General features: G+C 42.6%; 3 protein-coding genes across 12 annotated transcripts in view; 1 reads left to right on the forward strand and 2 right to left on the reverse strand.

Moving 5' to 3' along the window:
* Window positions 1-1,300, reverse strand: part of eif5b (eukaryotic translation initiation factor 5B) — a 120,023-nt gene extending 118,723 nt beyond the window's left edge. The window contains exon 1 of the mRNA XM_078545652.1: window positions 813-1,300. Coding sequence (XP_078401778.1) covers window positions 813-847 — 35 coding nt within the window. The 5' untranslated portion in view covers window positions 848-1,300. The remainder of the gene's footprint in view (window positions 1-812) is intronic.
* Window positions 1,092-26,711, forward strand: txndc9 (thioredoxin domain containing 9). Of its 10 annotated transcripts, none has more exons than XM_078545663.1 (6): window positions 1,092-1,299; window positions 14,063-14,282; window positions 14,625-14,743; window positions 15,950-16,204; window positions 17,265-17,389; window positions 26,354-26,711. In XM_078545663.1, the coding sequence occupies exons 2-5, from the start codon at window positions 14,094-14,096 to the stop codon at window positions 17,377-17,379; spliced, it is 678 nt and encodes a 225-aa protein (XP_078401789.1). In that variant the 5' UTR covers window positions 1,092-1,299; window positions 14,063-14,093; the 3' UTR covers window positions 17,380-17,389; window positions 26,354-26,711. The 10 variants fall into 10 exon arrangements, with proteins under 10 accessions (XP_078401789.1, XP_078401790.1, XP_078401785.1 ...); XM_078545664.1 differs by lacking the exon at window positions 1,092-1,299 and adding an exon at window positions 12,259-12,411; XM_078545662.1 differs by lacking the exon at window positions 1,092-1,299 and adding an exon at window positions 12,316-12,408 and having other exon boundaries at window positions 14,061-14,282.
* Window positions 23,529-26,195, reverse strand: LOC144682855 (uncharacterized). Its single transcript, XM_078545653.1, has 2 exons — window positions 24,843-26,195; window positions 23,529-24,634 (listed from the first exon to the last, which is right to left on the reverse strand). Exons 1-2 carry the CDS (start codon window positions 24,919-24,921, stop codon window positions 23,847-23,849), a joined length of 867 nt encoding a protein of 288 aa, XP_078401779.1. The 5' UTR covers window positions 24,922-26,195; the 3' UTR covers window positions 23,529-23,846.
* Window positions 26,712-26,986: the final 275 nt, after the last annotated feature.

A 26,986-nucleotide genomic window follows, 5' to 3' on the forward strand; every position in this document is an offset into this window, starting at 1 on the left:
CACATTTTTGGAGTTCCATTTTTGATTATACTCAGGATTACATGTATTTAGTGTACTCACCAAAAGACCAGGCTCCAAAAGCAGAGGATGGCAAATAAAGACCAAGGCAATATGAGCAGCCATCCTTCGACAAAGATTTGTAACTGTTGCTATAATGAAGGACGTTATATTCTATATTATCATATGATCGGTGCCTTATTTTAAGATCAGAGTCTAGAAATCACTGTTGGTAAAACTATTGGATGAACACTTCAGGTACTTAAATGACATGAATGTATCTGCTACCTTAACAAGGGTGTTAACCCACTTAAAAATCAGTTATAATTCAAACTTATATTTAAAAAGTCTGCATCAAAGTGCACAAAATAAAGTAACATTTTCTGGTGTGTGGCCCTTGACCTCTTTAGGGAGAAAAAAAATCACCATGTACATTACACCCACGTCTAAAATTACCAGTACAGGATGCTGGATAGAAGTAGTCTGTGGAGGCAAAATTCTAAATCTAAAGGGATCATCAGGTCCATTAGAAAAGTAAATGAGGGTCAGAGAGGGAGGGGTGAGGACAGGGCCTCAAATTTATCCATTTCCACAGAACGAATTAACGTTAACCACAATTAGAAGCACGCCAGCCAGCCTGCCGCTCTTGCGTCATGTTTGCGATGGGAACCTGGGTTTCTCTGCACTCGAGCAGGAGCAGCAGGTCCGGCCAGCGGCCTAGACAAGCAACAGCTTCAGGAACATGCTTCCTCCATCTGCGACAACCGCTCTGTTCTACAGTAAATAAACAGAACTGCAGACAGCTCAACACTCACTTATCCTCGCTCTTGTTTTTCTGTTTCTTTCCCATCTTTTTCGCACTGTTTTCTCACTCTGTCACTTTTTAAAATCTCTTCCAGACATATGGTAGTTGCGTAGATCTGCGCCTGCGCACCGACGTGTGACGCACCCCACGGACTGACCTCTGATTGGTTGCAGCCGCAGCCTCCACCTGTCGGCCCGACCTGTCAAGCAGAAAGTGCAAAGCAGCAAATGATGCAAAACAGCTGGGATCCATGCTGGGGAGGGATTTGTACAGAAATAGCGGATGTTGTTTCAAGCATATTTTTATGCTAATTACTTTAAGAAAGGGGATTTGAACACATTTTCCTCCCGGCAGTGCAGGGAAAAAGCAAATGCTCAAATTGTGGAGGTAAAAGTCATTTTCCCTTTGTAAACAAAAATTTGACTCCGACGTCGGCGTCAAATCTGCACCTCGAATGTTGAATTTTACTCCCCTTTTGCATTCAAAGGAGGCATCAGGTAAATTTCATAAGTTAAGAAATATCAGTATTATGTTCTTATTCATTACATTGTAGAATACAGTTTACCTATTCTAACAAATGGCTACAGTTAAATTTGTTGAAATGTATTTACCCTTTCTTTTTTTAAACAGTGACTTCGTATTGGTAATTTTTAGTACTGTAAACTGTTTGGTACATTTTTGTAATATTTGTTCTCAGGATATTTAGTGATTCAGACAAGGCTGCATTTATTGTCCATCCCTAGTTGCCTTGAGAAGGTGATGCTGACTTTTTTCAGTCTTTGTGGTGAGGGTGCTAGATAGGAAGTTCCAGGATTTAGATTTGGTGATGGTGAAGAAATAATACACGTCAAAGTCAGGATAGCTTGTGACTTAATTGGAGGGAACCTTATAGGTGATGGTTTTCTTATTATTGCTTTTGATAGTAGAGGTTCAGGACTGGAAGGTACTGCTAAAGTAAATTTAGTGAGTTGCTATAATACGTTTTGTGAATACTACTACTACCACAAAATGAGTGTTGGGGGAGGGGACGGGGTTGCAGGGGAGGGGGGAGTGGAAGGATATTAAGTACAGTGCCATAGGTGATAATCACGCATTATTTTGTCCTGAATGCTGCTGAGCTTCTTGAATGTTGTTTTGATTGTATTGAACAAGATACATGTCTTGCTGATGGTTGAGGGTTTGTGAGCAATCAGGAGATGAGCCAGTCATCCTGGAATATCTAGCTTCTTCCCTGTTCTTGTTGTCACAGTGTTGATGTAGCTGGTCCTTTATAGCTGACCTCAAGGTGTTGACAGGGAGAGACCTGGTAAGGATAGTGCCTTTGAAGGTTAGGAAGAGGTGGATCTTTTTTCTGTTTGATAAACTAAGTACCTGTTATTTATGTAATTCCCCTAATTTGTCAGTCCAAGATATTGTTCAAATCCTGTTGGAACTGTGAATGGAGTTATACCTTGTGAAATCGGCAAACAGTGCCATTCCTAATCTTATGATGCAGAGAAGAGCAGTGATGAAGTAGCAGAGCTAGTTTGGATGAGGATGCTATCTTGAGAAACTGCTGCAGTTGTATTCTCCATTGGATGGTCAGCTAGAACTCCAACATGAGCCTCATTCACACCATTTTTGCTAGAACTCCATGGTGTCAAATGCTGCCTTGATGTTGAGGATAGTAAGTTCCATCTTCAAGGCTAACTATTGGTTTTTGTTACTTAAAGCTACTATGTGAGCAAAGCCAGAACCAGTCTGTGTTTATTGCAAACTGACTTATTTCAGCAGCCGTTGTGAACTGTCATTTGACAGACACTTGATATCATTCAGGAGTTGTGTTTCATTCAATTTTGAGAAGACCCACAGAAATGTTTTTTGGGGGTGTTATTTCAAGCTCACCACTATAAAGTCTTTCTATCTCTAACCCAATTCTCAGTACTCAGGAACCTAGACTTCACCCTGCAGGTGAGGTCATGGATTATAGTAAAAAGCTGTGAATCTTTGGCCCATCATGCCTGTGCCAGCTCCTTGAAAGGACTGTCTGATTTAGTCCCACACCCCAGCTTTTCCCTATAACCCTGCAAGTTAGTTCTTTGCAAGTACATGTCTGATTGACTTTTGAAAGTTCCAATGCAACCTGATTCCAATGCCCTTTCAGGTGGCATATTCTAGACCTCAGCAACCCACTATGTGAAAATAAATTTTCCTCTTTTCCCCGCTAGTTTTTTTTGACATTTTTTTATCTATGACCTCTAGTTACAAGCCTACATGACAGAGGAAACCATTTCCCCTACTTTTTCGCTTTGCAGGAAGACCATAGTGTATGTCTGGCTGAAGTGATCAAATGAATACGCACATTTTAGTAACTACATAGATCGAACCAGACATGCTTAATGTGTTTTTATTAGGTCACCCTTGTAACCCTCCTCTGTACCTTCCGTGAGGCTTTGACATCCTTTATAACGTGTGGTGTCCAGAATTGTAAACAATATTTCAGCTGAGGCCTAGCCAGTATTTTGTAAAGGTTTAGCATGACTTCCTTACTTTTATATTCAGCGATCCTATTAACTTTCCCGATGGTAACAGCCCCTTCGTAGTTCCTAAAATATGTGTATTGTTATGGCTGCGTCATGTGCCCGTAAAACTTGATTAGGAAGATGGACACTTTACTTTTAAAAAGGCTGCATCGAATATGGACAATTTACTTTGAGAGGTCAGGTGACTTCTTTTGTGGTTTCTGTACATAGCTCTGGAAAGTCATTCAGATCTGAAGGACCTTTTGGAGGACCATCTATTGAAGAGACATCAGATGCAACAAGATCATTTGTGGAATTTACAGTTATTATTGTCTGGATATTTACACAACCTTAAATATAAGTCCTCCAGACTTGGTGTGTGCAAACTTGAAATCCAACAAAGAGGGGTGTGAAGGAACCACTTTTTCACAAGCATGTGCAAATGGCCACCATTCATCCTCCATTGTGCGGCAATGGCTTATGACATCAAATTATTTATTGGCGTATTGATTCTATAGTCACATAACAGGAACGGGCTTGAGATGGCAGAGGTCTTAATGTTCTAAGAACAGCCCAGAGAAGGCAGTCTGGGACCAACACCACAGAGGGAAAGATCTCGCCCAGCCAAAGGAAGAACCCTGCCTAGAGAATCCACCACAGGCAGGGAAGAAGTGAGGCTAGTTCTTTTTACCTGCAGGATATATTTTCAGTATAGGAATTTGTTTAAGTTCATCAACAGAAACTCCTAACCTCCATCTTTTCTTCAGTGAACCAAGAGAGAATTTTCAGGCCTGCAATGTTTCTGACAACCATCTTGAAGAAACAGCGTAATAGTGATTCTTGAACGCTTCTTAAAGATGTCAGTGCATGCTACCTTTTGTCTGTAATCATCTTTTCTTGTGTGTGTGGATCTTGTGTGAATGACGATTGGCTGTTTGTTGTGATTACATTTTGGATGTTGTTCAAAATAAACATTTATCTTTTTATTTAAACTTACAAAAAAGCATGTTTTGTGTCTGTTCTTAAAAGTCACAGCACTCAAGGGGCTAAAACACTCCTTTTCAAAAACACATTTTGTTGTGGTCAGTCAAGAGATGGGATAAAGGGGAAATTGTCCCACATCTCTCCTCTGTCCGGAATAGTATTCATTAAGTCACTTCAACCAGACTGGCCCAATCAATTTGCATGTGTACATACTAGCAAGTAGGCACAGAGTATCCATTGTGCAACCTGACCTATGTAACAGTCTTCATAAATTCTCCTCTTCTACACATTTCAGGCAAGGCGATTTCCATTAGGCAATCCATTAGTGCTGGTAACAGTACTGAGGCATTACTGGGGGAGGAGGAGAGATGCTGGAAGAATAAATAATTTTCTTTCATTAGCACACAGGTTCATAAGAATTTAAATGCCATGAAGTGGGAGTGGTGGTGGGGGAAAAGGTGGGGGTGGGGGGGACAGTGGCGGTCTTGGTGGAAGAGAGCAAAACCAGTATGTAAGTGTCCATAAAACCAGATATCTCTATCTTGTGGTGACAATTCCTGGATATTTACTATCACCTAGCAACCTGAGACACCGATTTGAAATAGGGATCCTTAAAGTGGAAATTGTGCAGATCTGATCCAGTATATTGTTACATGATGTTCATACCCGTTTAAGGTTGGCACTCCTATCATCATTGGTCTTGCTAATTTGGGATGTAAACCCTGTGTGTTTCTGTCATAAGAATTCCATCCAATTTTCCTCTTATGACTCTCCCTGTCAATGTGCCTCAAATGAAGCAATTTTACAAGTCTCAAGAGTTACTCTTTTCTGACAGTGCAAAGATGTTATCCAAAACAATGACTAAACATCTGCAGGAGGAGTACATTGGGAGCATGGAGCCTGGTGAACTAGCTGTATGCTTTGTGGCCTACAGAGAGTGGAGGCAACAGAGAAAAGTGCGACGGAGGTGCCTGGCTGCACAGAGGGAGGAGCAGCACCCTCAGGAAGAAGGGGCGACTGGGGCTCCCGCACACACTGCTGGAGAGCCACAGAGAGTCATCGTTGGTCAGCGCTTAGCTAGACCCAGGGTCTATAGATGCCGGCTTTCATTCTTGCTGATGACCAAGAACCAGTGTCGCCAAAGACTACGCAAGTCTAGGGGACTGGTCGGTCACATCTGCCAGCTACTGCAGAATTTGGCTCCAAGTGGACATGGAGGGCATCCACTGCCAGTGGCCATGAAAGTGACTGCAGTGCTCAATTTTTAAGCCAGTGGCTCCTTTCAGAGCTCCACAGGTGACATCTGTGAAATATCACAAGCCTACACCAACACATTTATCCATGAGGTCACAGAGGGACTTGGAGGCTGGAGAAATAGTGGAGGTGTTGAACAAATACTCTGCATCTATCTTTACAAAAGAAGAAGATGCTACCCAGGCTGAGGTGATTGGGGGTGGGGGTGGGGGGGTGGCGGAGGGTGGTAACTGGTGCACTAGAAGAACTTACAATCAAGAGGAAGGAGGTTTTGGAAAGTCTATCTTTACTTAAAATAAATGAGGTGCCAGGACTCGATGAGATGCATCCAAGAGTGAGATTGGAAATTCTAGAGGCACTAGTGATAATCTTCGAGTCTTCCTTAGGGGAGATGCCAGAGGACTGGAGAACTAAGAATGTTGCAGCCTTGTTCAAAAAGGGGTGCAAGGATAAAGCCAGCACCTACAGACCAATCAGTTTGGCCTCAGTGGTAGGGAAACTTCTGGAAACAATAGTATGGGATAAAATCAATAATCACTTAGACAATTGCAGGATAATTAAGGAAAGTCAGCATGGATTCATCAAGGGAAAATCATGTTTAACTAACTTGCTGGAGCATTTTGAGGAGGTAACAGAGAAGGTTGATAAAGGAAACGCTGTTGATGTGGTGCATATGGATTTTCAAAAGGCATTTGATACAGTGCCACACAACAGACTTGTGAGCAAAATTCTAACTCATAGAATAAAAAGGAAAGTAGGCACTTGGATAAGAAATTATCCAGTGACAGGAAACAGAGTAGTAGTGATAAATGGTTGTTTTTCAGATTGGAGGAACATTTGTAGTGGAGTTCCTCAGGGGTTAGTGTTGGGACCCTTGCTCTTCCTGATATATATTAATGACCTAGACTGGTGTGCAGGGCTTGATTTCAAAATTTGCAGATGATACGACGATTGGAAATGTTGTCAACTGTGATGGGTATAGTCTTGAACTTCAAAAGGACGTAGACATGTTGGTGGATTGTTCAGACAAGTGGCAGATGAAATTCAATGCTGAGAAGTGTGAGGAAGGAAAGATATGGTGAGTCAGTATAAAATAAAGGGAGAGCCTCTGAAGGAGGTGCAGGAACAGAGGGACCTCAGTGTAGATGTACACAGGTCATTGAAGATGGCAGGGAATGTTGAGAGAGCAGTTAGTAAAGCATGTTGTATCTTAGGCTTTATTAATAGGGGCATTGAGTACAAGAGTAAGGAGGTCATGTTGAACTTGGATAAGGCACTAGTTAGGCTTCATCTGGAGTACTGTGTCCAGCTCTGGGCGCCATACCTGAGGAAGGATGTGAAGGCATTAGAGAGAATGGAGCAGATTCATAAGAATGAATCCCGGGATGAAGAACTGTGGCTATGAGAATAGATTGGGGAGGTTGGGATTGTTTTCCTTGGAGAAGAGCAGGCTGAAAGGAGATTTGATATAGGTATTCAGGATCCTCAAGGGTATGAACAGGGTAATTAGTGAGAAACTGTTCCCACTCAAGAGAACATCAAGAACTAGAGGGCACAGATTCAAAATAATTGGCAAAAGGAGTAAATGTGATGTGAGGAAAAACTTTTTCACTCAGAGGGTGGTTGGAGTCAAGAATAAACTTCCTGAAAGGTTGGCGGAGGCAGGTTCAATTGAGGCATTCCAAAGGGAATTGGGTTGCTACCTGAAAAGAGAGAACGTGCAAGGATACGGGGATATGGCTGGGTGTGGGACTAGCTGGAATGCTCTTTCAGAGAGCCAGTGCAGACTCGATGGGCCGAATGGCCTCCTTCTGCACTGTAAAGATACTGTGAACAGTGCTTAGGGAAGAAGCCAATGAGTCAAGTTGATGGGTATTCCACAGCTGGATCTTAAGCATCAATAAAACAGATTCTTACTGACATTATCTGTAAAGTTGTAACTAGACCCCTCTCACTTTTCGTTACACCCCCTTTCACTTCTCCCCTCTCAAGTACTTTTTAAAAACTGCTTCATTGGACTTGGCATCGCTGGCTAGACCAACATTTTTATTGCCCATCCCTAATTGCCCTCGAGAAGGTGGTGGTGAACCACCTTCTTGAACCGCTACCGTCCACATGGTGTAGGTACACCCACTGTGCTGTTTGGGAGGGAATTCCAAGATTTTGACCCAGCAACAGTGAAGGAATACCAATATAGTTCCAAGTCTGAATGATGTGTGACTTGGAGGGGAACTTGCAGATGGTGGTGCCCCCTTGCATCTGCTACTCTTGTCCTTCTAGATGGTATAGAGTTTGTGTGTTTGGAAGGTGCCATTTCACTAAATCCACATCCCTTCTCATCCCTTCATTACTCTTTGACCTTCCTGCTCTTGTTGCCAAATCAGGTTTGACGCTCTCTCAAATAAGCCTATTGCTTCCCACTATGCCTCTCTTGACATCCTCTAGTCGAGGTACTCAGCACTACCTCATTACAAGTAACAAGCCCTATTGCCCCATCGTACTCTTTCTCCAAAGCTCCCACCTGTGTGTGCCAACTGAGGGCTAATCCTGCAATCTCCATCCAACTCACCCCTTCTACTGCTGAACCTGTGAATTTTACCAGCAGATCAGTTCTCACCACCACGCTCCACATCTTCCTCCAGAACGTCCATTTACTTTGAACAAGACCCTTGCTATCCATGAACTTATTGTGGATTGCATTGAAATGATGGTATTGACAGAAACCTGGTTAAGGTGTGATGACACCTTCCCCCTAAAGGAAGCCTCCCCGATTGGCTTCACATTTCACCACTTGCCCTGCCAAGACTGTCATGGTTGATGTGGCTCCTGTCAGCAAATCACACTTTCTCCTGATTCCCTACTCCTCTGGCAGTTTCTCCTCCTTTGAGCATCTCACCTTGTTTCTCCTCCCTCACCTCTTTTGAAATCCACAGTCCATGCCACCCACCAAGTACAATAAAAATGTTCTCACTGAGACATGTTTACTGCTTTCCTCCTGCAGCCTCCACACCAAGCGACGATTCATCGCCATGAGTTTGATGTAAACTTCCCAATGCACATTCACACCCAGACCCTTCACCGTGCCATTTCACATAACCTCACTACCACCATCGTGTCAATCACAGATAAGGCCATTTCTGATCACCACTTATATCATTCTCAGCCCACATCCTCCTTCCACTTCCCAACCCTGCTTCCTTCTGTTCCGCCGCTGGAAAAAGCTATCTCCGATTTACTGAGAACTGCACTTTCAAAATTCCAACTGTCTAGTCTTTGATCCTCCATTCACTGCAACATCTCTGCAGCCAATGATTTGCTCAACTACATCCTCACCTCCATATTTGATGCTCTAGTCCACATGAAAACCATTACTCTCTTGCCCTGGCTGTTCCCCTGGTATGGCCCTCATCTCCGCACCTTTAAATACAAGAGACACAGACTTGAATGGATACAGTGGACAGCTGCCTACCCATTCACCACCAGATCTGGCAGGACTGCATAAAGCACTGTTGGGTCCTGATCTCATTTGTTAAAACAGCTTACTATCCCATGCAGAATTATCATGAAATACTAAGGTAACTCCATCCTTTCTCTATTGCAAGCTGTCTTCTTAAACTATGCTGCCCTGTCTCTTCCAACCTCATCTCCAACATCCTTCTTTGGATGGTCACAATCTTAATGATAATCAGCTACCTCTGCCATTTTCTCTCCTTTCCCCTAGCCCACAGTGCTGAATTTCCTCTAAAGTTCCCCTGCCCTAGTCCTGAACTCGCATCTTTCTCTAGTTTCTCTGCAACTCTCCACATGCAATCTCCAAGCTCATCTTCTCCATGAGACCCACCTACTGCTCCCTCAACCCCATTTCCATTAAACTGTTGATCACCAAATTTCCCTCCCTGGTCCCCATGTTAGCTGCTATTGTTAATGGTTCTCCCTCTTCTCTACGGACCCTCCGACAGTGCGGCACTCCCTCAGTACGGACCCTCCAACAGTGTAGCACTCCCTCAGTACGGACCCTCCAACAACGCGGCGCTCCCTCAGCATGGACCCTCCAACAGTGCGGAGCTCCCTCAGCACTGACCCTCCAACAGTGCAGTGCTCCCTCAAGTACTGTTCATTCTTTAAATCTCCCATCATCACCCCTTTCCTCAGAAAACTAAACTTTGACCCCATTGTCCTTGCAAATAGCTGCCCCATCTCCAAACTCCCTTTTCTCTCAAGTACTTGAACATGTTGTTACCCCAAAATCCATGCACATTCTTCCTGGAACTCTATGTTTGAATTCCTCCAATCAGGTATCCACCCCGGAGCTGAAAAATGGTTATTAAAGTCACAAATGGCATCCTATGTGACTATGACAAAAGTAAACTATCCCTTCTCATCCCCCTTGACCCATCTGCAGCCTTTGACATTGTCAACCACACAATCCTCCTCTAACACTTCTCCAATGTTGTCCAACTGGGTGGGGCTGCTCTCATGTGGTTCCATTCTTATCTGCCTACTTCTAGCAACAGAATCACTTGCAGTGACTTCTCTTCCCAGTCTTGCATCATTACCTCTGGTGTCCCCCAAAGATCTATCCTTGGCCCTCTGCCCTTTGGTGACATCATCCAAAAAGACAGGGTTAGTTTTCACATGTATGATGATGACTCCTTCGTTGATGCTAAATTATCAGATTGCTTCTCTATCATCTAGTACCAGACGAGCAGAAATTTTCTCCAATTAAATATTAGGAAGACCAAAGACATTGTATTCAGCACTGGCTACAAACTCTGTTCCCTAGCTACTGACTCCATCCCTCTCCCTGGCAACAGTCTGAGGCTGAATGAGACCATTCACAACCTTGGCCCCAAAGTGATATGCCACACACATATCCATGCCACTGCTAAGACTGCATACTTCATCTCCGTACCATCGCTCAACTCAACCCCTGCCTTGGTTCTTCTGCTGCTGAAACCCTCACTAATGCTTTGTTACGCCTGCCTTGACTACAATATTCCAACGCACACCAGGCCATCCTCTCACATTCTACTCTGTAAACTTGAGGTCATCCAAAACTCTGCTGCCTGAATCCTAACTTGCACCAATTTCCATTCACCCATCACCTCTTTGCTCATTGACCTACATTGGCTCCTGGTTAAGCAATGTCTCAATTTTAAAATTCTCTTGTTTTCAAATCCCTCCATGACCTAGCCCCACCCTATTTCCGTCGCCTCCTCCAGCCCAGGACCCCTCCAAGATATCTGCACTCATCCATTTCCAGTCTCTTGAGCACCCTGATTTTAATTGTTCACCACAGGTTACTGTAGCTTTAACTGCCTAGGCCCTAATCTCAGGAATTCCTTCTCTAAACCTTTACTTCCCTTTCCTTTCTTAAAACCTACTTCTTTGACCAAACCTTTGGCCAACTGCCCAATTATCTCCTTGGGTGGCTTTGTTATATTTTGTTTAATCATGCTCCTGTGAAAGATTTTCATATGTTTTATTATGTTAAAGGTGCTTTACAAATACAAGCTGTTTTCATAAGTGAGCATTTCCATTTAGATTCTACTGGCCAGACCTTGTCAGTTATATTAGGCTCCGCTGCCGGGATTTCTTATCCTTTATTGTACCACAAAAGAAAAATAGTGCAGATGTTGGAAATCTGAATTAAGAAAAACTCAGTAAGTCAGGTAGCATCCATGGAGAAAGAGAAACATAGTTTAAAGTTTAATCAGAACTGGAAGATGTTAGCAACGATTGTACTTTACGATCCTACGATTTGTAGAGAATGTTTAATGAAGAAACATTGCTGCCTTCATTCTTGAAACGATTTTAATTTCCACGCTATAATCCCATTCATCCTTCACTCCAGCTCTGCAGAAGCGTTAATTCTGGAATAAATAATTAGTGACTTTGTTTATTTTGTGTTAAAACGACCATACACTTGTAGAAAAGTAAAAAACTGCAGAGGCTTGAAATCTGAAATTTAAAAATGCTGGAAATACTCAGCAGGTCGGACAGCATCTATGGAAATAAAAATATTTAACATTTCAGTTCGATGACCTTTCATCAGAGCAGAAGGAAAATAGGGGTGAGAATGTTTAAACCCTTCCTCTTAAACCTCAGCCCCTCAACTTCACTCGCCTGTAAGACATTTCTTAAAACTTAACTCTTGAACTAACCTTTGGTCATTTGCCCTAATATGCCCTTTGTTGCTCGTTGCCAAACCTTGTTTTACAATACCCATGTGAAACTTCTTAGGTCGCTTTACTACGTCAAAGGTGCAATATAAATACAAACTGTTGTTGGAAGTCTTTTTTGAGCAGACTTCAAACATTCGAGGGCGTTTTCTCAATGCGGAAATGTTCCTTTATTGGCTCAATTATATTCTCCCTGAGCCGACAGTAAATTCCTGCATAACATTATTGAAAATTTCTCACATCCTCTTCTAAAATATTATACATTTATGTTGTAATAATTCCCTTTTGAAAGCAGACTTTTTGCAGTAGAAATATTAACATAGACTTATAAAGAGGCGGACTTCGTAATTTTGGTATTAACTCTCCTACAAATAATTGCTTAATTAACAAAGTACCAGTAATTTTATTCGAACACAGATATAAAGAAAGACAGCATTAAAAGGCGGAAAGAGAGAGGGCCCACCCCACCCCACATTTGTCTTGTCCCGGCCCAGATTCCCACTCCTCCCTTGGTGCCCGCCTGGCTTCTGCTCCTCCCTTTGTGTTAGCTCCTTTTGGGTTTGGACCGGATATCTGGCTGTTGCCAGGGAAGCGGACGGTGACCTTTAACCTCGCAGACAGCCGGCCGCTGATTGATCGATAGAAGCAGGAAACGGTCGGTGGGAGAGTTCGGGCGGTATTAAGCAGGGTAAGTAGCGAGTGAAGGCGGGCCGAGAGCCGCTGATGCCGGTGTGTTTGTACAGAGAGCCCGGAGGGGGCTGGTGTTTAGCGCTGAGGCCTGTGCTGGGCGGAGGCAGGGCCGCTGCGTGACGAAGCTTCAGCGTGGAGATGGCAGTTGGAAAGTTGTCGGTTCACGATGCCCATAGAAACTCTCTAATAACAACCTATTTTGGTTTGGTGTCTCCCTCTCTCTGAGCCACTGAGAAGAGATTCAGTAGATTACAGATTAACACTGGTAATGTCGGGGTTGAACCTCTGATTGTAAACGACCGAAAATTCGGACCTTGATTAAGTGCGGCCTGTGTCACGGGGTCGCCTGGTAATTTTTGGTAAATTTGGTTCTGTTTAAGAGTCATACGGACTCGAAACGTTAACTGTATTCCTCTCCGCAGATGCTGTCAGACCTGCTGAGTTTTTCCAGCTATTTTTGTTTTTGTGTGGTAATTTTTGGTGCCGTTTTAACACAACATTTATCATACGATTTGTCCTGCTCCTGATATTGTTTTGGGCTCATAATATTTGACTCCACTCTTATCCAAACAGGCCTCTTCATTCGTTTTCAGAAATGGTTGCGGTTACTTACAAGCACATCTGTCATATGACAGTAAGGAAATGCTTTAATAGTTAGAATTCTGGTCCGTATTTAAAATAAGAAATAGCCTGTTTAAACGTAAAATTCTTTTTTTTCGGATTTATTAACGAGGCTTCAAGTATGCTGGCATATTCCACGTGATCGATTAGTATCTCTCTCTCTCCAAGGTGGGAGAAATTCATGCAAAAAGGGAAAGAATCCCCATATCTTAAATTTATATCAAAATCCTAGCTTTTGATAAAATTTGAACTTGATCCCTTTTAAAATATTGTAGATCTATTCGAACCTAAAATACAATATTCATTTTGGTTATATTTGTATATTGAGCCTAATGTATCATTTTGATTTGAGAGTTATAGAAACTAATGGGCTTAGTGTTGACGTCTTGGATTTTTTTCGATTACTGAAGGAGGGCTTAGGAGCCTCTTGTAACAGATCATCCTCATGGTGAAAGATAAATTAAAAAGTCTGATAGTTGGGAGTGCTGCAAAAGCATATTTTCCCTCCTTGCATCATGCTTATTGTCTCAGTATTGAATTTGTCCCTTTTTTTTAGCGGTTCCTCTTTTGGATTGTTTTCCCTTGGGAGCACTCAGGAAAAAAGGGTGGAGAGAACAAGAACCACAATTCCATAAGGGCGAGCAGCCCTGCTGGAAACAAAGGAAGAGCAGCAGCTGATGGAGGGGAGAATTTAAAAATTGGAGCAGCTGAGGGTGGAAAGAAAAGAATGCTAGTAGGCCCACTGAAGGGACTGGGCCAGGAAGGAGTGGGGGTGCAGGACTGGAAGGAAGGAAATTATTTTTGTAGATGTACAGATATTGAAGTTAATTATAACACATTAATTAATCAAAAAAATTAGATTTTTGTGTTCCAAACACTTTAATGTGCACGATACAGTCGATTTAATTAGATGGTTAGAACTGTGGAATTAAAAAGTGCTGCCTAATTTTGGTGAAATACTGCTTTTAGACAGTAATAAGCTTAGCATAATATGCTAATTTTTGTTTTAAACACGTATTTCCCTCTAGGAATTGTGTAGTGTACTCCTGATTCACAAGAATGGCAAGTAACCCCTCAGCGGCTATGCTCAGTAAAGTTCTTGAGCAGCAAATGCTGCAGACAACTGAAATAGTTGAACAACATCTAGATACAGAGATTGAAAAGTTTGAAAAGATGGATGCAGATGAACTGGAAAAACTCAGAGAAAAGAGGCTTGAATCAATGAAAAAAGCACAGCATCAGAAACAGGTGGAAACTTGAATTAAGCAAACACAATCATGTACCGGTATTGGTTCCAAATAGTACAATATTAGCAAACCGGAATAGTATTTTATAGCGTCCAAGAAATTTTACATTAGTTTTGTTGTCCTGAATTCTTTTAAGTTCATCAAATAATGGAAATGGAAAGTAAAGTAATAAAACTCAAGTGAACGTTTCTGTTTTTCAACTAATTTATCCCTCGTCGGCTGTGGGAACGAAATGTTGCTTTCAAATTGACTTGCTTTAATATAACAATTTAAACATAATTTTGTGCTTTTTTGATACAAAGTACCTAAACGTTTTATTCTAATTTTTAAAATCCATATCCAGGAATGGCTTTCCAAGGGCCATGGCGAATACAAAGAGATTCCCAGTGAAAAAGATTTTTTTCAAGAAGTTAAAGAGAGTAAAAATGTGGTTTGCCATTTTTACAGAGATACCACACTTAGGTGAGGAATTTCTTAAAATTTTCTCTAGCAAGACAACAAAACAAAATATGTTTGAACTTGGGAAAGAGGGTAATTATAATTGCAATTATTTGGATGTCTGGCAAGTAAGATTACCAAGACTTCAATACTATTGAAACAAAAGAAATTGCTCTTGCCTGCCACCCCCAAGATTCCCATCTCCACATCAGATAATGGAAAGTGGTGGATGATGAAGAAACCCTAGCGGCACTGCTCTTTGTTGCAGTGCTGCCAACAAGATCACTTGGTGTTAGAACAGCTGATCTGTTAACTCATGCACATGGCTGCAGCTGCTAGTCTGCGTCAAAAATGCGTCACTAAATCCAATCCACCCCACCCTTTCCATCAGGGGTCAGTATTAGCATAAGTTTGTCTCTACTTAAAGCAATTCAGCAACTTCCAAAGTACTAATTACAGCATATGAACTTCAAAGGCAGTTGAATATTCCTAATTAAATGTGCTAATTTTGCTGGGTGGAGTGTGTAATGCTAGTGAGTTGGCAGTTCCAATGAGACCAAATGGAGCAGTGCCTGAAGATCCAGGTGGATGCGAGAGAATGTTTATTCGAAGATGTGAATGAAAATGTGAAATAAGCTGGCAGCACTGACTTTTTAGCACCCCTTTCCCCCCGCCCCGCCACACATCCCATTAGTTTTTGGGGATAACTTGCAACATGGACTAGTATAAGTAGGGTGCCTCATAAAAAATGTGACTGTGTAAAGCTAGCACCTGAGGCGTCTCATACAACATCACCCTCCTTCCTATTTTCTTGAAATATCATTTTATATTAAGTAATTATCCAGTAATCATTTGAAACCATAGTTGATATGACACCAGTCATTCATTATTGTGGCAAAGCTTTCCAGTAACTCATTGTATGAAGAATGTTTTCCTGCATATCTGATGCTTGAGATTGGGCCTTTGTTTTTAATTTACCCATCAATGAAAATAATTGATAAGCTATCTTCACTCTGTCTTAGTTTGGAAGACCGCAGTCCTAGTTGATTATATTTCTTCAGCTCTGCTATCATTCTACACAGCATTGCCCCAGTATTCAGATGTAGTTGAATCATTTTATTCATTATAACCTTTTTCATTTATAGTTCTCCCTGTGCTAAATATTTATGCATTTATATGTGAGTTTTGAAGAGAATTCACTATGTAATTTTATTTTGCTTTTACGTACAGATGCAAGATAGTAGACAAGCACTTGGCTATTCTAGCTAAAAAGCACTTTGAAACCAAGTTCATTAAATTAAATGCAGAAAAAGCTCCTTTTCTTTCTGAGAGATTACGAATCAAAGTCATTCCAACAATGGTTTTGGTGAAAGATGGAAAAGCTAAAGATTACATAGTTGGGTTTGATGACCTTGGTTGCACAGACAACTTCACTACTGAGACTTTGGAATGGCGACTCGGCTGTGCTGCCATCATTAACTACAGGTAACACTCCCTGGTTTTTATTTTGGGTGCATTAGTACATAAATTTGATTTTTTAATCTGGGTGACAATTTAGTTTTAAAACCATAATTGCTTTTGTCTGTGATAGAAATTATGTTCTAACAAAAATTTCTCAAGTGACTTTTTCTAATGAGAAAACATGCCTGATATATTTCTCAATATGTAACTTTAAACAGGTTAGACATTTTGGGCTCTAAAAATGCCATATATGCTTTAGAGGAGGAAGCATAGATGGAATACTGTTATCAAAATCATTGCACACTACCCCCCCCCCCAAAAACATTATGGAAGAGACTTAACGCCAATGAGGTGCTCTTTTCTTAAGCATAGTCACAGTAAGAAACACAGCAACCAATTTGCACACAAGCAAACATCAAATGAAATAATGACCAGACTGTTTTTTTTTAGTGATGTAGCTAAGCAGGATACTAGGAAAAGTCCTGCTCTTCTTCCAAAAGCATTATAGAATTTTTTACATCCACCTGAGGACAGATGGGACCTTGGTTTAAAATGTCATCGGACAGCACCTCTGATAATGCAGCATCCCTCATTATGGCATTGAAATGCCAGTCTTACTTATGTCCTGTAGTCTCTGGAGTGGGACATGACTCATCACAAGTGCTACCACTGAGGCAAGGCAGCAACTATTGGTCAAGTGCCAATTGGCAGACTCTAGAAGACTTTGTAGAAAAGTTAAGTGGAAATCAATATTGTATGGGATAGCTCATGTATGTGTGCATTTGTTCACTGTTTCAGGCATAGATTTTTATGAAGTTAAGCAGCCTATTTTGCCCATTGATAGTTGCCACACAATTCCTCCCAGGGACTATTATAATTTTCTGATGCAGATTTTTTGCTTTACAGCTGAAGCTACCTCAGACTATTTAAAGTAAATGTGTCTGCAATTTTTCTTTTTAGCTCTGTCCAATAAAATTGAGTTGCAACTTTCCAAGAAGCACAAAATACCATTTTGTACATAATGGACTTTATATTTCAGCTCCAGAATAAAACAAGTGATTAAAATCTGATTCTTTTATTTTAGTGGAAATTTGATGGAACCACCTTTCCAGATGCAAAGAAAAAGTGGATGCGTCACAAAGATGGAGAAAAAGGCAATCAGAGGAAAAAGCAATGATTCTGATTCAGATGATGATTAGACTGTTCTAAGTATGTTTCTTGATTGAAGCTTCTAATTTAGCCTTTTTTCCTGTCCTACCCATTATCAATTTTTAATTTTAACAGATGCCATACAAATTTTTAATTTTACACTAATAAAACTGCACATACAATTGCATTGTAAACAGTGACTCTGTCAGGTATTGACTAAAGTTTTTTCAAAAATGTTTCATGAATGTTGGTAGAAAGTCATCTATTTTGCGGCAATTGCATTGTAAGTCTATTTTTCTGTAGATGACAAATACACACTTGCATCACTTACTAGATAAATGAACATCATACTTAGTAATAAATTGGAAAGACATACAATAATTCACTTACCAATTTGTGAACTGAATTGTTGACTTTATAAGGTTCTAGGTGCTGTATGCAACTAACTTTGCAATTATTCCTAAGAAAGCAACACCATTAAGTGGCAGGTTTTTTGATCATGTAGGGTATCATTGTCAAACCTGTTCCTGTCTAAATACTACATACGAATTAGGAGCAGGCCATTTGGCCCCTGGAGCCTGCTACATCATTCAATAAAATCATGTCTGGATCTGATTGTGGCCTCAACTCCACATTCACACCTACCCCTGATAACCTTGACTCCCTTGTTAGTCAAGAATCGATCTACCTCTGCCTTAAAAATATTTAATGTCCCTGCCATCACCGCTCTCTGGGGAAGGGTGTTCCAAAAATTCATGACCCTCAGAGAAAAAAAAATCTCCTTGTCTAAATCTTAAATGGGAGATCCCTTATCTTTAAACTGTGTTCCCTAGTTTTAGTCTGTTCCACAAGGGGAAACATCCTATCAAGTCCCCTCAGGATCTTGTGTGTATCAATAAAATCACATCTTATTCTTCTAAATTACAATGGATACATGCCCAACCTTTGCTCATAAGATAGCACCCCCCACACCAGCTATCACTCGAGTGAATCTTCCCTGAACTGCTTCTAATGCATTTATATCCCTTCTTAAATAAGGAGACCAAAACTGTACACAGTATTCCATATTTGGTCTCACCAACTCCCTTTAGAACTGTGGCAAAACATCCCTACTTTTATATTCCATTCCCTTTGCAATAAATGACAACATTCCACTTGCCTTCCTAATCATTTGCTGTACCTGTGTACCAACTTTGAGATTCATGTACCAAGACAGCCAGATGCCTCTATACCTCAAGAGTTCTGTAATCTCTCTCTACTTAAATAATATGCTGCTTTTCTATTCTTCCCACCAAAGTGGATAATTTCACATTTTCCATCTGCCAAATTTTTCCCCACTCACTTAACCTATCTACATTCCTTTGCAGATTCCTCACGTCCTCTTCACAATTTACTTTCCGACCTACCTTTTGTACCATCAGCAAATTTAGCAACCATACGTTTGGTCCCTTCACCCAAGTCACTGATATATTTGTATATAGTTGAGGGCCCCAACACTGATCCCTATGGCACTGTACTGGTCACACTAATTTCCCTTTCACACATTCATGTTGACTCTGCCTAATTGCATTCATATTTTCTAATTGCATTCATATTTTCAAAGTGCCCTGCTATAACCTCCTCAATAATAGATTCCAGCATTTTCCCCATGACAGATGTTAAGTTAACTGGCCTGTAGTTTCCTGCTTTCTGTCTCCCTTTTTTTGAGTAGAGGAGCCACATTCGCTATTTTCCAATCCAATGGGATCTTTTCAGAATATATGGAGTTTTGGAGAATTAAAACCAATACATCTATCCATCAGCCACTTAAGACCCTAGGCTGAAGTCCATCAGGACCTGAGGACTTGAGTTCTAATAATTTTCTCAAAACCCTTTCCCTGATGATTGTAATTGTTTTTTAGTTCCTCCCTTCCTTTCACTGCCTAATTACATTATTTCAGGGATGTTCCTTCTATCCTCTACAGTGAAGACATGCAAAATATCTGTTCAATTCATTCACCATTTCCTTATTTTTCCATGATTAATTCCCCAGACTCACTCTGTAGCGGACCACTGCTTACTCTTTTCCTTTCAAATACCTGTAGAAGCTCTATCTGTCTTTATATAGCTTTCTCTCAATCTTTGTTATTTTTTGCTGTTCTTTATATTTTGTCCAATTTTCTGACCTACCACCCCACTTGGTGGAATTATACACTTTTTCTTTCAATTTGTTACTATCTTTATCTTAGTAAGCCATGGAAGGTGCATCCTTCCCTTAGAGTCTGTCTTTCTCACTGGAATGTATCCTGAATATTCTGAAATATCTCCTTAACTTTGTCACTGCTGATCTATCCCTTAACCTAATTTCCCAGTTTAATTTAACTAGTTCTGACTTCATGCCCTCATAATTACCCTTATTTAAGTTTAAAACACTAGTCCTAGATCTGATCATCTCGCCCTCAAACTGAATGTGAAATTCAATCATATTATGAACACTGCTACCTAGGGGTGCCTTCACTACGAGGTATTAATTAATCCTGTCTCGTTGCACCTCATCAGATCTAGTTTAGCCTGTTCTCTGGTTGGCTGTAGAATGTGCTGCTCTAAGAATCCGTTCCAAAACACTCTTATGAACTCATCATGCAGGCTACCTTTGCCATTCTGATTCACCCAATCTATGCATAGATTAAAATCACCCATGATTATTACTGTACCTTTTTCACAAGCTCCCATTACTTCTTCCTATATACACAGTCCTACAGTGTGGTTACTGTTAGGGGGCCTATGAATCACCCCCCACAAGTGACTTCTTGCCTTTACTATTTCTCATCTCTAACCAAACTGATTCTATATCTTGATCTCCAGAACGGAGATCATCTTTCTCTATACTATACCAATGTCATTTTTAACAGAGCTACCCTTCCATTTTTTTTCTAGCTTCCTGTCTTTTCTAAATGTCATATGCCCATGAATATTCAGGTCCCAATCTTTGTCATCTTGCAGGCATGTCTTTGTAATGGCTATTAGATCATAGAAACTCATCTCTCTTTGTGCTGTCAATTCATCAGTTTTATTATGAATATTCACTTACCTTATGAGGAACAATTAAGTTGAAATGGGTACAGAACATTTATTTCTCCTCTTCATTCGCAGTTATGTTGCTTCCTGTTCCATGGGTGCTAGTTGTTGTTCTTCTGTGTTTTCTAAGTGCTGTTCTTTTTGTAGCTAAATGTACTTTTTATGGTACTGAGTTATACAGCTTAAGCTACATGATTCATTAATTATTCTGGGCTATCACAGCTAGAGTGGTACCTTAGCAGCTGGGTAAGAAAAAGGCAAAAGTAGTCACCGTTTGGGTTGGTAATTGCTATATAGTGACCCTGCCACGGGTTTGGAATATTGCATTAACATTAGGATGGTTGTGATACTCTGTCAAAATAATCACTTAGATGACATGCTGAACTATTGCTGTGTAGGTATATTCCAAACTGAAACACTGAATGGAAGTAGAGCTGTGTTCCCTTCACTCTATTCTTCTGCAGTCAACTGATTAAAAATGTAGTGTGTAATTAATATTTATTCAGAATGTGGCGGTGTTGGTAAGGTCTGAACATGGTAAGCTGCTTTCTTGAACCATTTCCGTAGCAGTTTGATATATCTGTTTAAGAACCAAGCACATTAGTGTAGAACTGGAGTCTCAAAGATCAGACCTGTTGAGGCAGAATGGAAAAGGAGCAGTAATGGATGACTTACACGAGTAACATTGTGTGCGTTGAACTCTGCACTAACTCTGTGTTTGTTTTACATTTCAATGTGTAGTTAATATACTATTGCTAACTCTCCCCTAATTTTCTTCCCTCTCTCAATCCACTCTTGCCCTCTCTACTTAATTTGACTAATTCACTCAATTTCTTTCTCTACTGAACTTGTTTCTCAATCTTTAAATCTGTTGTTTGGATAGAGAGTCAACAGTTTATTGTTCATCACATTACCCTTGCTACAATCTTGCACTTCACAAATCTGCCAGTCAATAAGTTTGAGCAGAGGGTAACCTATCGGAGTATGCTGAAAAATGCCCCGCTTCAGTAAAATCTGAGCCATTACTTTAATTTGATTGAAACAGCTTTTTTTTTTAAAAAAAACAAGAGCTGCACCAGCAGGTTACTTTCCAAGTACTGATTCAAAAAAAAACAAATGAGTACAAAGCAAAATATTGCAGATCTTGGAAATCTGAAATAACAAAAATATTTAGGTCATGCAACATCTACGGAGAGAGAAACAGTTACGTTTCAGTTCAATGACCTTTTGTCATAACTGGAAGATGTTATAAATGAACAACTTCAAGGGAGGTATGGAGCTAGGTAAAAGCAAGCAGAAAAAGGAAAAAAATGGTCACTACTGTAGGGCAGATGATTAAATAACAAGAGTATTCACAGCACAAAGCAAAGGGAGACGCACAATGTTAGAGAAACGTGCCCAGAAGATATGGGCCAGAATTTTTAGCTCAGTATGCGGGCGGGCGCCTGACACGCCCGAGTGTGAAATAAAGCATGTTGATGTCAGCTGAGCATGCTGATAACACACACACTCGATATTTCAGTTGGCGGGCATGCCCGCCATTAATTAAGTGGCCAGTTAAGGCCCTTGAGAAACCAATTGTCTCGGACTTTACGTAGCCCGTGCGATTTTCAGGCCGTCGCATGGGCTAAACGGGCAGGCCACAATTTCAAAAACCTCATCCACAGGTGGGATATGGGGCGGCGGGGGTTAGTGGGCTTGTAAATGCAAGTAGGATATAACTTGCTGCTGGGTGCTTGCGTGAACAGGACATCTTCATTTTGCTTCAGAGCTGCATTGACAGAAATAAGAGACTTCAGTTTAGGACCCCAGAGGATTCATACCATTTGGGGCCTTTCAGGTATCAGACAGCCTTCCCCTTACCCTGGTAATGGGGATTGTGGTCTCTGCTGGAGGCACCTCCTCTGAGGAGGAAGAGTGGGCCAAATGGGGGAGGAGGCCAGGTGTCCCTATTCAGCCTCCAGGGGAGCGACTTGTGGTAGGAGAGGTACAGGGCCAACAGGAAGTCCAAGGCGGAAAGGGCTGCAGACGACACCATTATCCTAGTGCCAGGGCTTACAGGCGACGATGCAGCTACCTCAATATGTCTGAGGTACAATGCCAAAGGGGGCTCCGCCTCTCAAGGGAGACAATGACCTCTATTTGTCAGCGGATCAGCCTTGAGATCAGCTCTGACTGTGGGTGGACATCCCATGCCAGTGGCACTAAAGGTCACAGTGGTCCTCAACTTCTATGCCTCCGGCTCCTTCCAGGGCTCAGTGGGGGACCTGTGTGGAGTCTCCCAATCAGCTGTCCACAGTTGCATCAAGCTGGTGACAGATGCTCTGTTCAGGCATGCATTGACTTTCATTCACCACCACATGGACGAGGCCAGCCAGGCAGAGTGAGCTATTGCTGGGTTCCCCCGTGTCCAGGTACAACCAACGGCACGCGTGGCCATCAAGGCGCCAGCAGATGAGCTGGGTGCTTTCATTAACAGGGTTTCCACTCCATGAACTTGCAGATAGTGTGAGACCACAGGATGCAGATTCTGCAAGACTGTGCAAGGTACCCCGGCAGCTCCCATGAAGCTTACATCCTGAGACATTCCCAGGTGCCAAGGCTCTTCAGTGTTCCAGCCCGATTGGATGGATGGATGCTGGGTGATGAGGGCTACCCCCTCAAAAGGTGGCTCATGACGTCTCTCCGCCACCCAAGAACAGAGACTGAGCAGCAATGCAACAGGAGCCACGGCTCCACAAGGGTGGTGGTAGAGAGAACCATAGGTCTTCTCAAGATGCGCTTCCGATGCCTGGATTGTTCAGGGGGCGCACTCCAATACCCCCCAGATCGTGTGTCACTGATAGTGGTTGCATGCTGCGCTCTCCTCAATCTGGCTCTGGAAAGGGCGGATGCAGTGGCGGAAGATGATCTTGACACAGCTGTACAGGCAACACGATGAGTCCAGTAGTGAGTCCGAGGATGAGCACGGTCAGGAGAATGCTGAGGGCACAGACGCTAACTTGGGCAACCTCCAAGGAGGCAGGGTCACCCAGGACGCTTTGATCCAACATTTCTTCAGCTAGCCTACCAAATAAAAGCCACCACCATATGCTAGGGCTGCAGGCTCCATATTTGATCACTGACAGGACCAGTTCCTTGATCAACAACATAAATTTTATTGAAATGGCACATAGTGTAAGGAGAAACATGTCCATCATAACATTATGGCTTACCCTGCAAAAATGAAACATCCAGAGGCCAGTTACACAAAAGCACAATTAACTGTTGCCTGGCAAATGTTCTACAAATTAACATTGACAGATGTTTTCCATCACACCAATAAACACAGAAAAATGGGAGGAAACAAATATCACCCTTGATCAGGCCATGTTGTGATTAAGGTGCTTTTAAGTCTCATTTGCGGGTGCTACATCTAGGTGCTCCCCTCTCGCTGGCACTGATATTGGAGACATGCTGCTCACTCTGCTGTCCTGTTGGCCTTGATGATTTTGGCGGGTGTCCTCTGGCCTGAGGAGCCTGTGCTGGCCCACCTGGGAGTGGCTGGTGCCACAGCTGGCATCTCCCCAGTTGCCGCAGCCTCATCGGATGCCACGGTCACTGGAAGAGGGGCGGAGGAGCTGCTCTGCCCTGAGGAGCCCGCAGAGACGACAAGCAACTCGTGCGCCAACATGAGGTCGCTCTGGACCTCCCTGCTCACCATTGGACGGGCATCTAGCTGGGATACTGGGTGCCCAATCCATTTCCCACACTGATACCACCTGAGGTCATTGCCGGCGTAAGGGCTTGCAGGTCTGAGCACATCTCCAGTAACCCGATTCAGTTCTTGGAGAAGCCTCTCCATGAGAATCGCCACTTTCTCCATGGAGGCGGCATTGTGCCCGGCCACGAGGGTCAATGCAGTGCTCATGCTCCGCAAGTACTTCTCCACAACGGAGACCATGGCACACGTTCTCTTATGTATCTCCGCCAGATCTTCCCGCACACCCTGCTGGATGTCCAGTGTCTGTTGCCTCATGGACGACTCCAGAGGCACATCAGCCATCAACTGATCATTGTCCTTGTCCCCAGCCGTCCTCCGACAAAAGGCGCCCTGGACACACTCTGCCTCGGCCTGCACCTCAAGCAAGTGTGAAGTACCCTCACCAATGTGCACCAAGATAGTAGCAGGTGTGTTCTGATCAGTGTGGTCCTCAGAGGTCAGGGGTGGGCCTTCAGGCTGTTCATCCCAAAGGACTGGTGGTGAGCCTAAAATGAAGAACAAGGACACGTCATTAGTCGAAGTCGTCACACTGTTACTGTGCATGCCTGGCAGCCTCGTGAGACAGAGATATGTATCAGGGTGCCCTCGTCTTTCCATTATCAATGGGGATTCCAGGTTCAAGGCTCACACCAATATAGAGACTACAATGGAATTGTTGCAATTACCGACATTCTCACCTCAGTGCAGTCTTACCTCTGTGGCACCCCAACCTCACTGCAGCTGCTTGACCTAGGCACATGGCGCCTCTCCAGCTCCAGGGCTTCCTGCTCATAATGAGTGAGGATTATTAGGTGTGGCAGTCCGCCACCAGTACGCAACATCACGGCATTGTTATGGGATGTTTTCTCCTGGAAGGATAGAGGAGCATTGATTAATTCACTCTTTACTTGCATTGCCATTGCAGCCTAGCCTGGGGAAGACCTCGCAGGGTTCAGCCAATTCGTGACTCTAGAGCTGCAAGCCACTCAGTCCAAGCAGCCAGGGCTCACCTCTTTGCCCAGATGCTGCCTCATTGACATTTGCCACTCACACTCTTAACACCTCTGAGGTCCACAGGAGGATGGGCAGCTCTTAACTGCTCTGCAAAGTGACCCATACCAACACGGTACCCACCCTTCCTGATCACAGCAGATCTTTGAAGCGCTTCCAGCACTACACCCATGTGCGCCTCGCCACATCGTGGCTGCTGACTCTGAATGCCACCTCCTCCCAGGCCTTTTTGGTGAGGTTGGGGGGGCCTCCTCCACCTGTCCCTGGGGACAAGGGTTTCTCTCCATGCTGTTACCGCCTCCAGGAGGGTAGCGAGGCACTCATTGGAGAAACAAGGGGCCGAATGCCCCAGCGACCTGCCCTCCTGCCTGCCACAACGCTCTCCATCACAACTTCCACATTTTTCAGTGGCAGCTTTCCAAGGGCTGCCGAGGCCACATTTGAATCAGCCGCTAGGTCGCCATTGGACCTGGCGTACATGGAATACCCACCCCTTCGCTCTCATTCCGCAGCTGCGTCATATGCAGGGTGGGCCTTAATTGGCTCGCCTGCGTAAAATCGTGGTGCGCTACTGATCGTGGGTGGCGGTTGGCTTTCCGACTGCCCCCACCCATCCCCGTTGATCCCGCATGCTAAGGGCAAAATTCTGTCCATGATTATGAAAACCTGGAAGATCTGTTAAGCAGAGAAGACTTCACTGGCCCAGGAAGGTGACGTAGAACATATTGTGAATTTAAGGAGAGCAGACCCCACCTTGCCCTTTGTGTACCAATGGGGAATCTCCAGCCCACACCTCCTGTTATCCGTAGCTCTGGTGCACCCATCCTACATGTCAGCTCCTATGGGAACAATGACTAAACTTCACACCTTAACCAATGTTTAGGTCACAAGGCTGTCAACTGTCTAACACAAAGAGAAGATCCTATTCAGAGCTTATTTTAATCTTAATTTGAAATGTAAAAGGCCAAGAACAGAAGTCAGTGGGAGTCTGGACATACTGTTTGTTACTCTAATATCTCTCACTACCTTTTGCCTTGCACCATTATTATTTCTGTCATTTAATCATCTCATCTGCCACCCAGTCGCAAACCTCTCCTTTTTCCTGCCCACTTTTCCTTGGCTCTGTATCTATTTAAAAGCTGTTCATCTGTAACATCATCTAGTCCTAATGAAAGGTCATCGATCTGAAATATCAATCCTACATTTCTCCACAGATGTTGCCAGACCTGTTGAGTGTTTTCAGCATTTTCTGAATCTGGATGGTAGAGAAAGGATGAGACAACTTACAGGCCTAGTGAAAAGAAAGCAATGCAACTAGAATTAGAAAGCTGCTCTCTTTCTAAAAATGTGCAAGGAATTTGAAACACAACTGTTATTCCTGTTCCTGTAGTAACACATGAACTATTAAAATTAAACTAATTTCATCTTGTTGGAAATCACAAAAGTAAGCATAACATCCAGTTCCTATACAATGTTGAAATAGAATACATTTCATTGTACAGCAGTTAACCAAAATGTTGTAATACACTTTTGCTTTTGTATAACAACTCCAGGAACAAATAAAAAATAAAACTCTTGCGAGGGTTATGATTTCACAAGGAAAAGCAATTATCTGGTAGTTCTGTACTTACAAACTTTCCATCAAGTTATCTAACCAAGGCGCTTTTTTTTTAGTTCTTTCATGAGATATGAATGCTGCTGGCAAGGCCAACATTTGTTGCCCATCCCTAACTTCCCTGGAGAAGGTAGTGGTTAGTTGCCTTCTTGAAGTGTTGCAGTCCATGTAGTTTGGTATAGCCACAGTACAGTTAGGAAGGGAGTTTTCAGGGTCAATGCAGAATGAAAGA

Source organism: Cetorhinus maximus, chromosome 7 (genome assembly GCF_964194155.1).
Source record: "Cetorhinus maximus chromosome 7, sCetMax3.hap1.1, whole genome shotgun sequence".
NCBI lineage: Eukaryota > Metazoa > Chordata > Chondrichthyes > Lamniformes > Cetorhinidae > Cetorhinus > Cetorhinus maximus.

Bases quoted from the DNA above. Each gene is read 5' to 3' on its own strand.
- txndc9 (XM_078545663.1), top strand. From the start codon at position 14,094: ATGGCAAGTAACCCCTCAGCGGCTATGCTCAGTAAAGTTCTTGAGCAG. The intron at 14,744-15,949 runs GTGAGGAATTTC...TTTTACGTACAG, and splicing joins TACAGAGATACCACACTTAG to ATGCAAGATAGTAGACAAGC. The intron at 16,205-17,264 runs GTAACACTCCCT...CTTTTATTTTAG, and splicing joins GCTGCCATCATTAACTACAG to TGGAAATTTGATGGAACCAC.
- LOC144682855 (XM_078545653.1), bottom strand. From the start codon at position 24,921: ATGAGCAGGAAGCCCTGGAGCTGGAGAGGCGCCATGTGCCTAGGTCAA. The intron at 24,635-24,842 runs GTAAGACTGCAC...TCTTCATTTTAG, and splicing joins GAGGTTGGGGTGCCACAGAG to GCTCACCACCAGTCCTTTGG.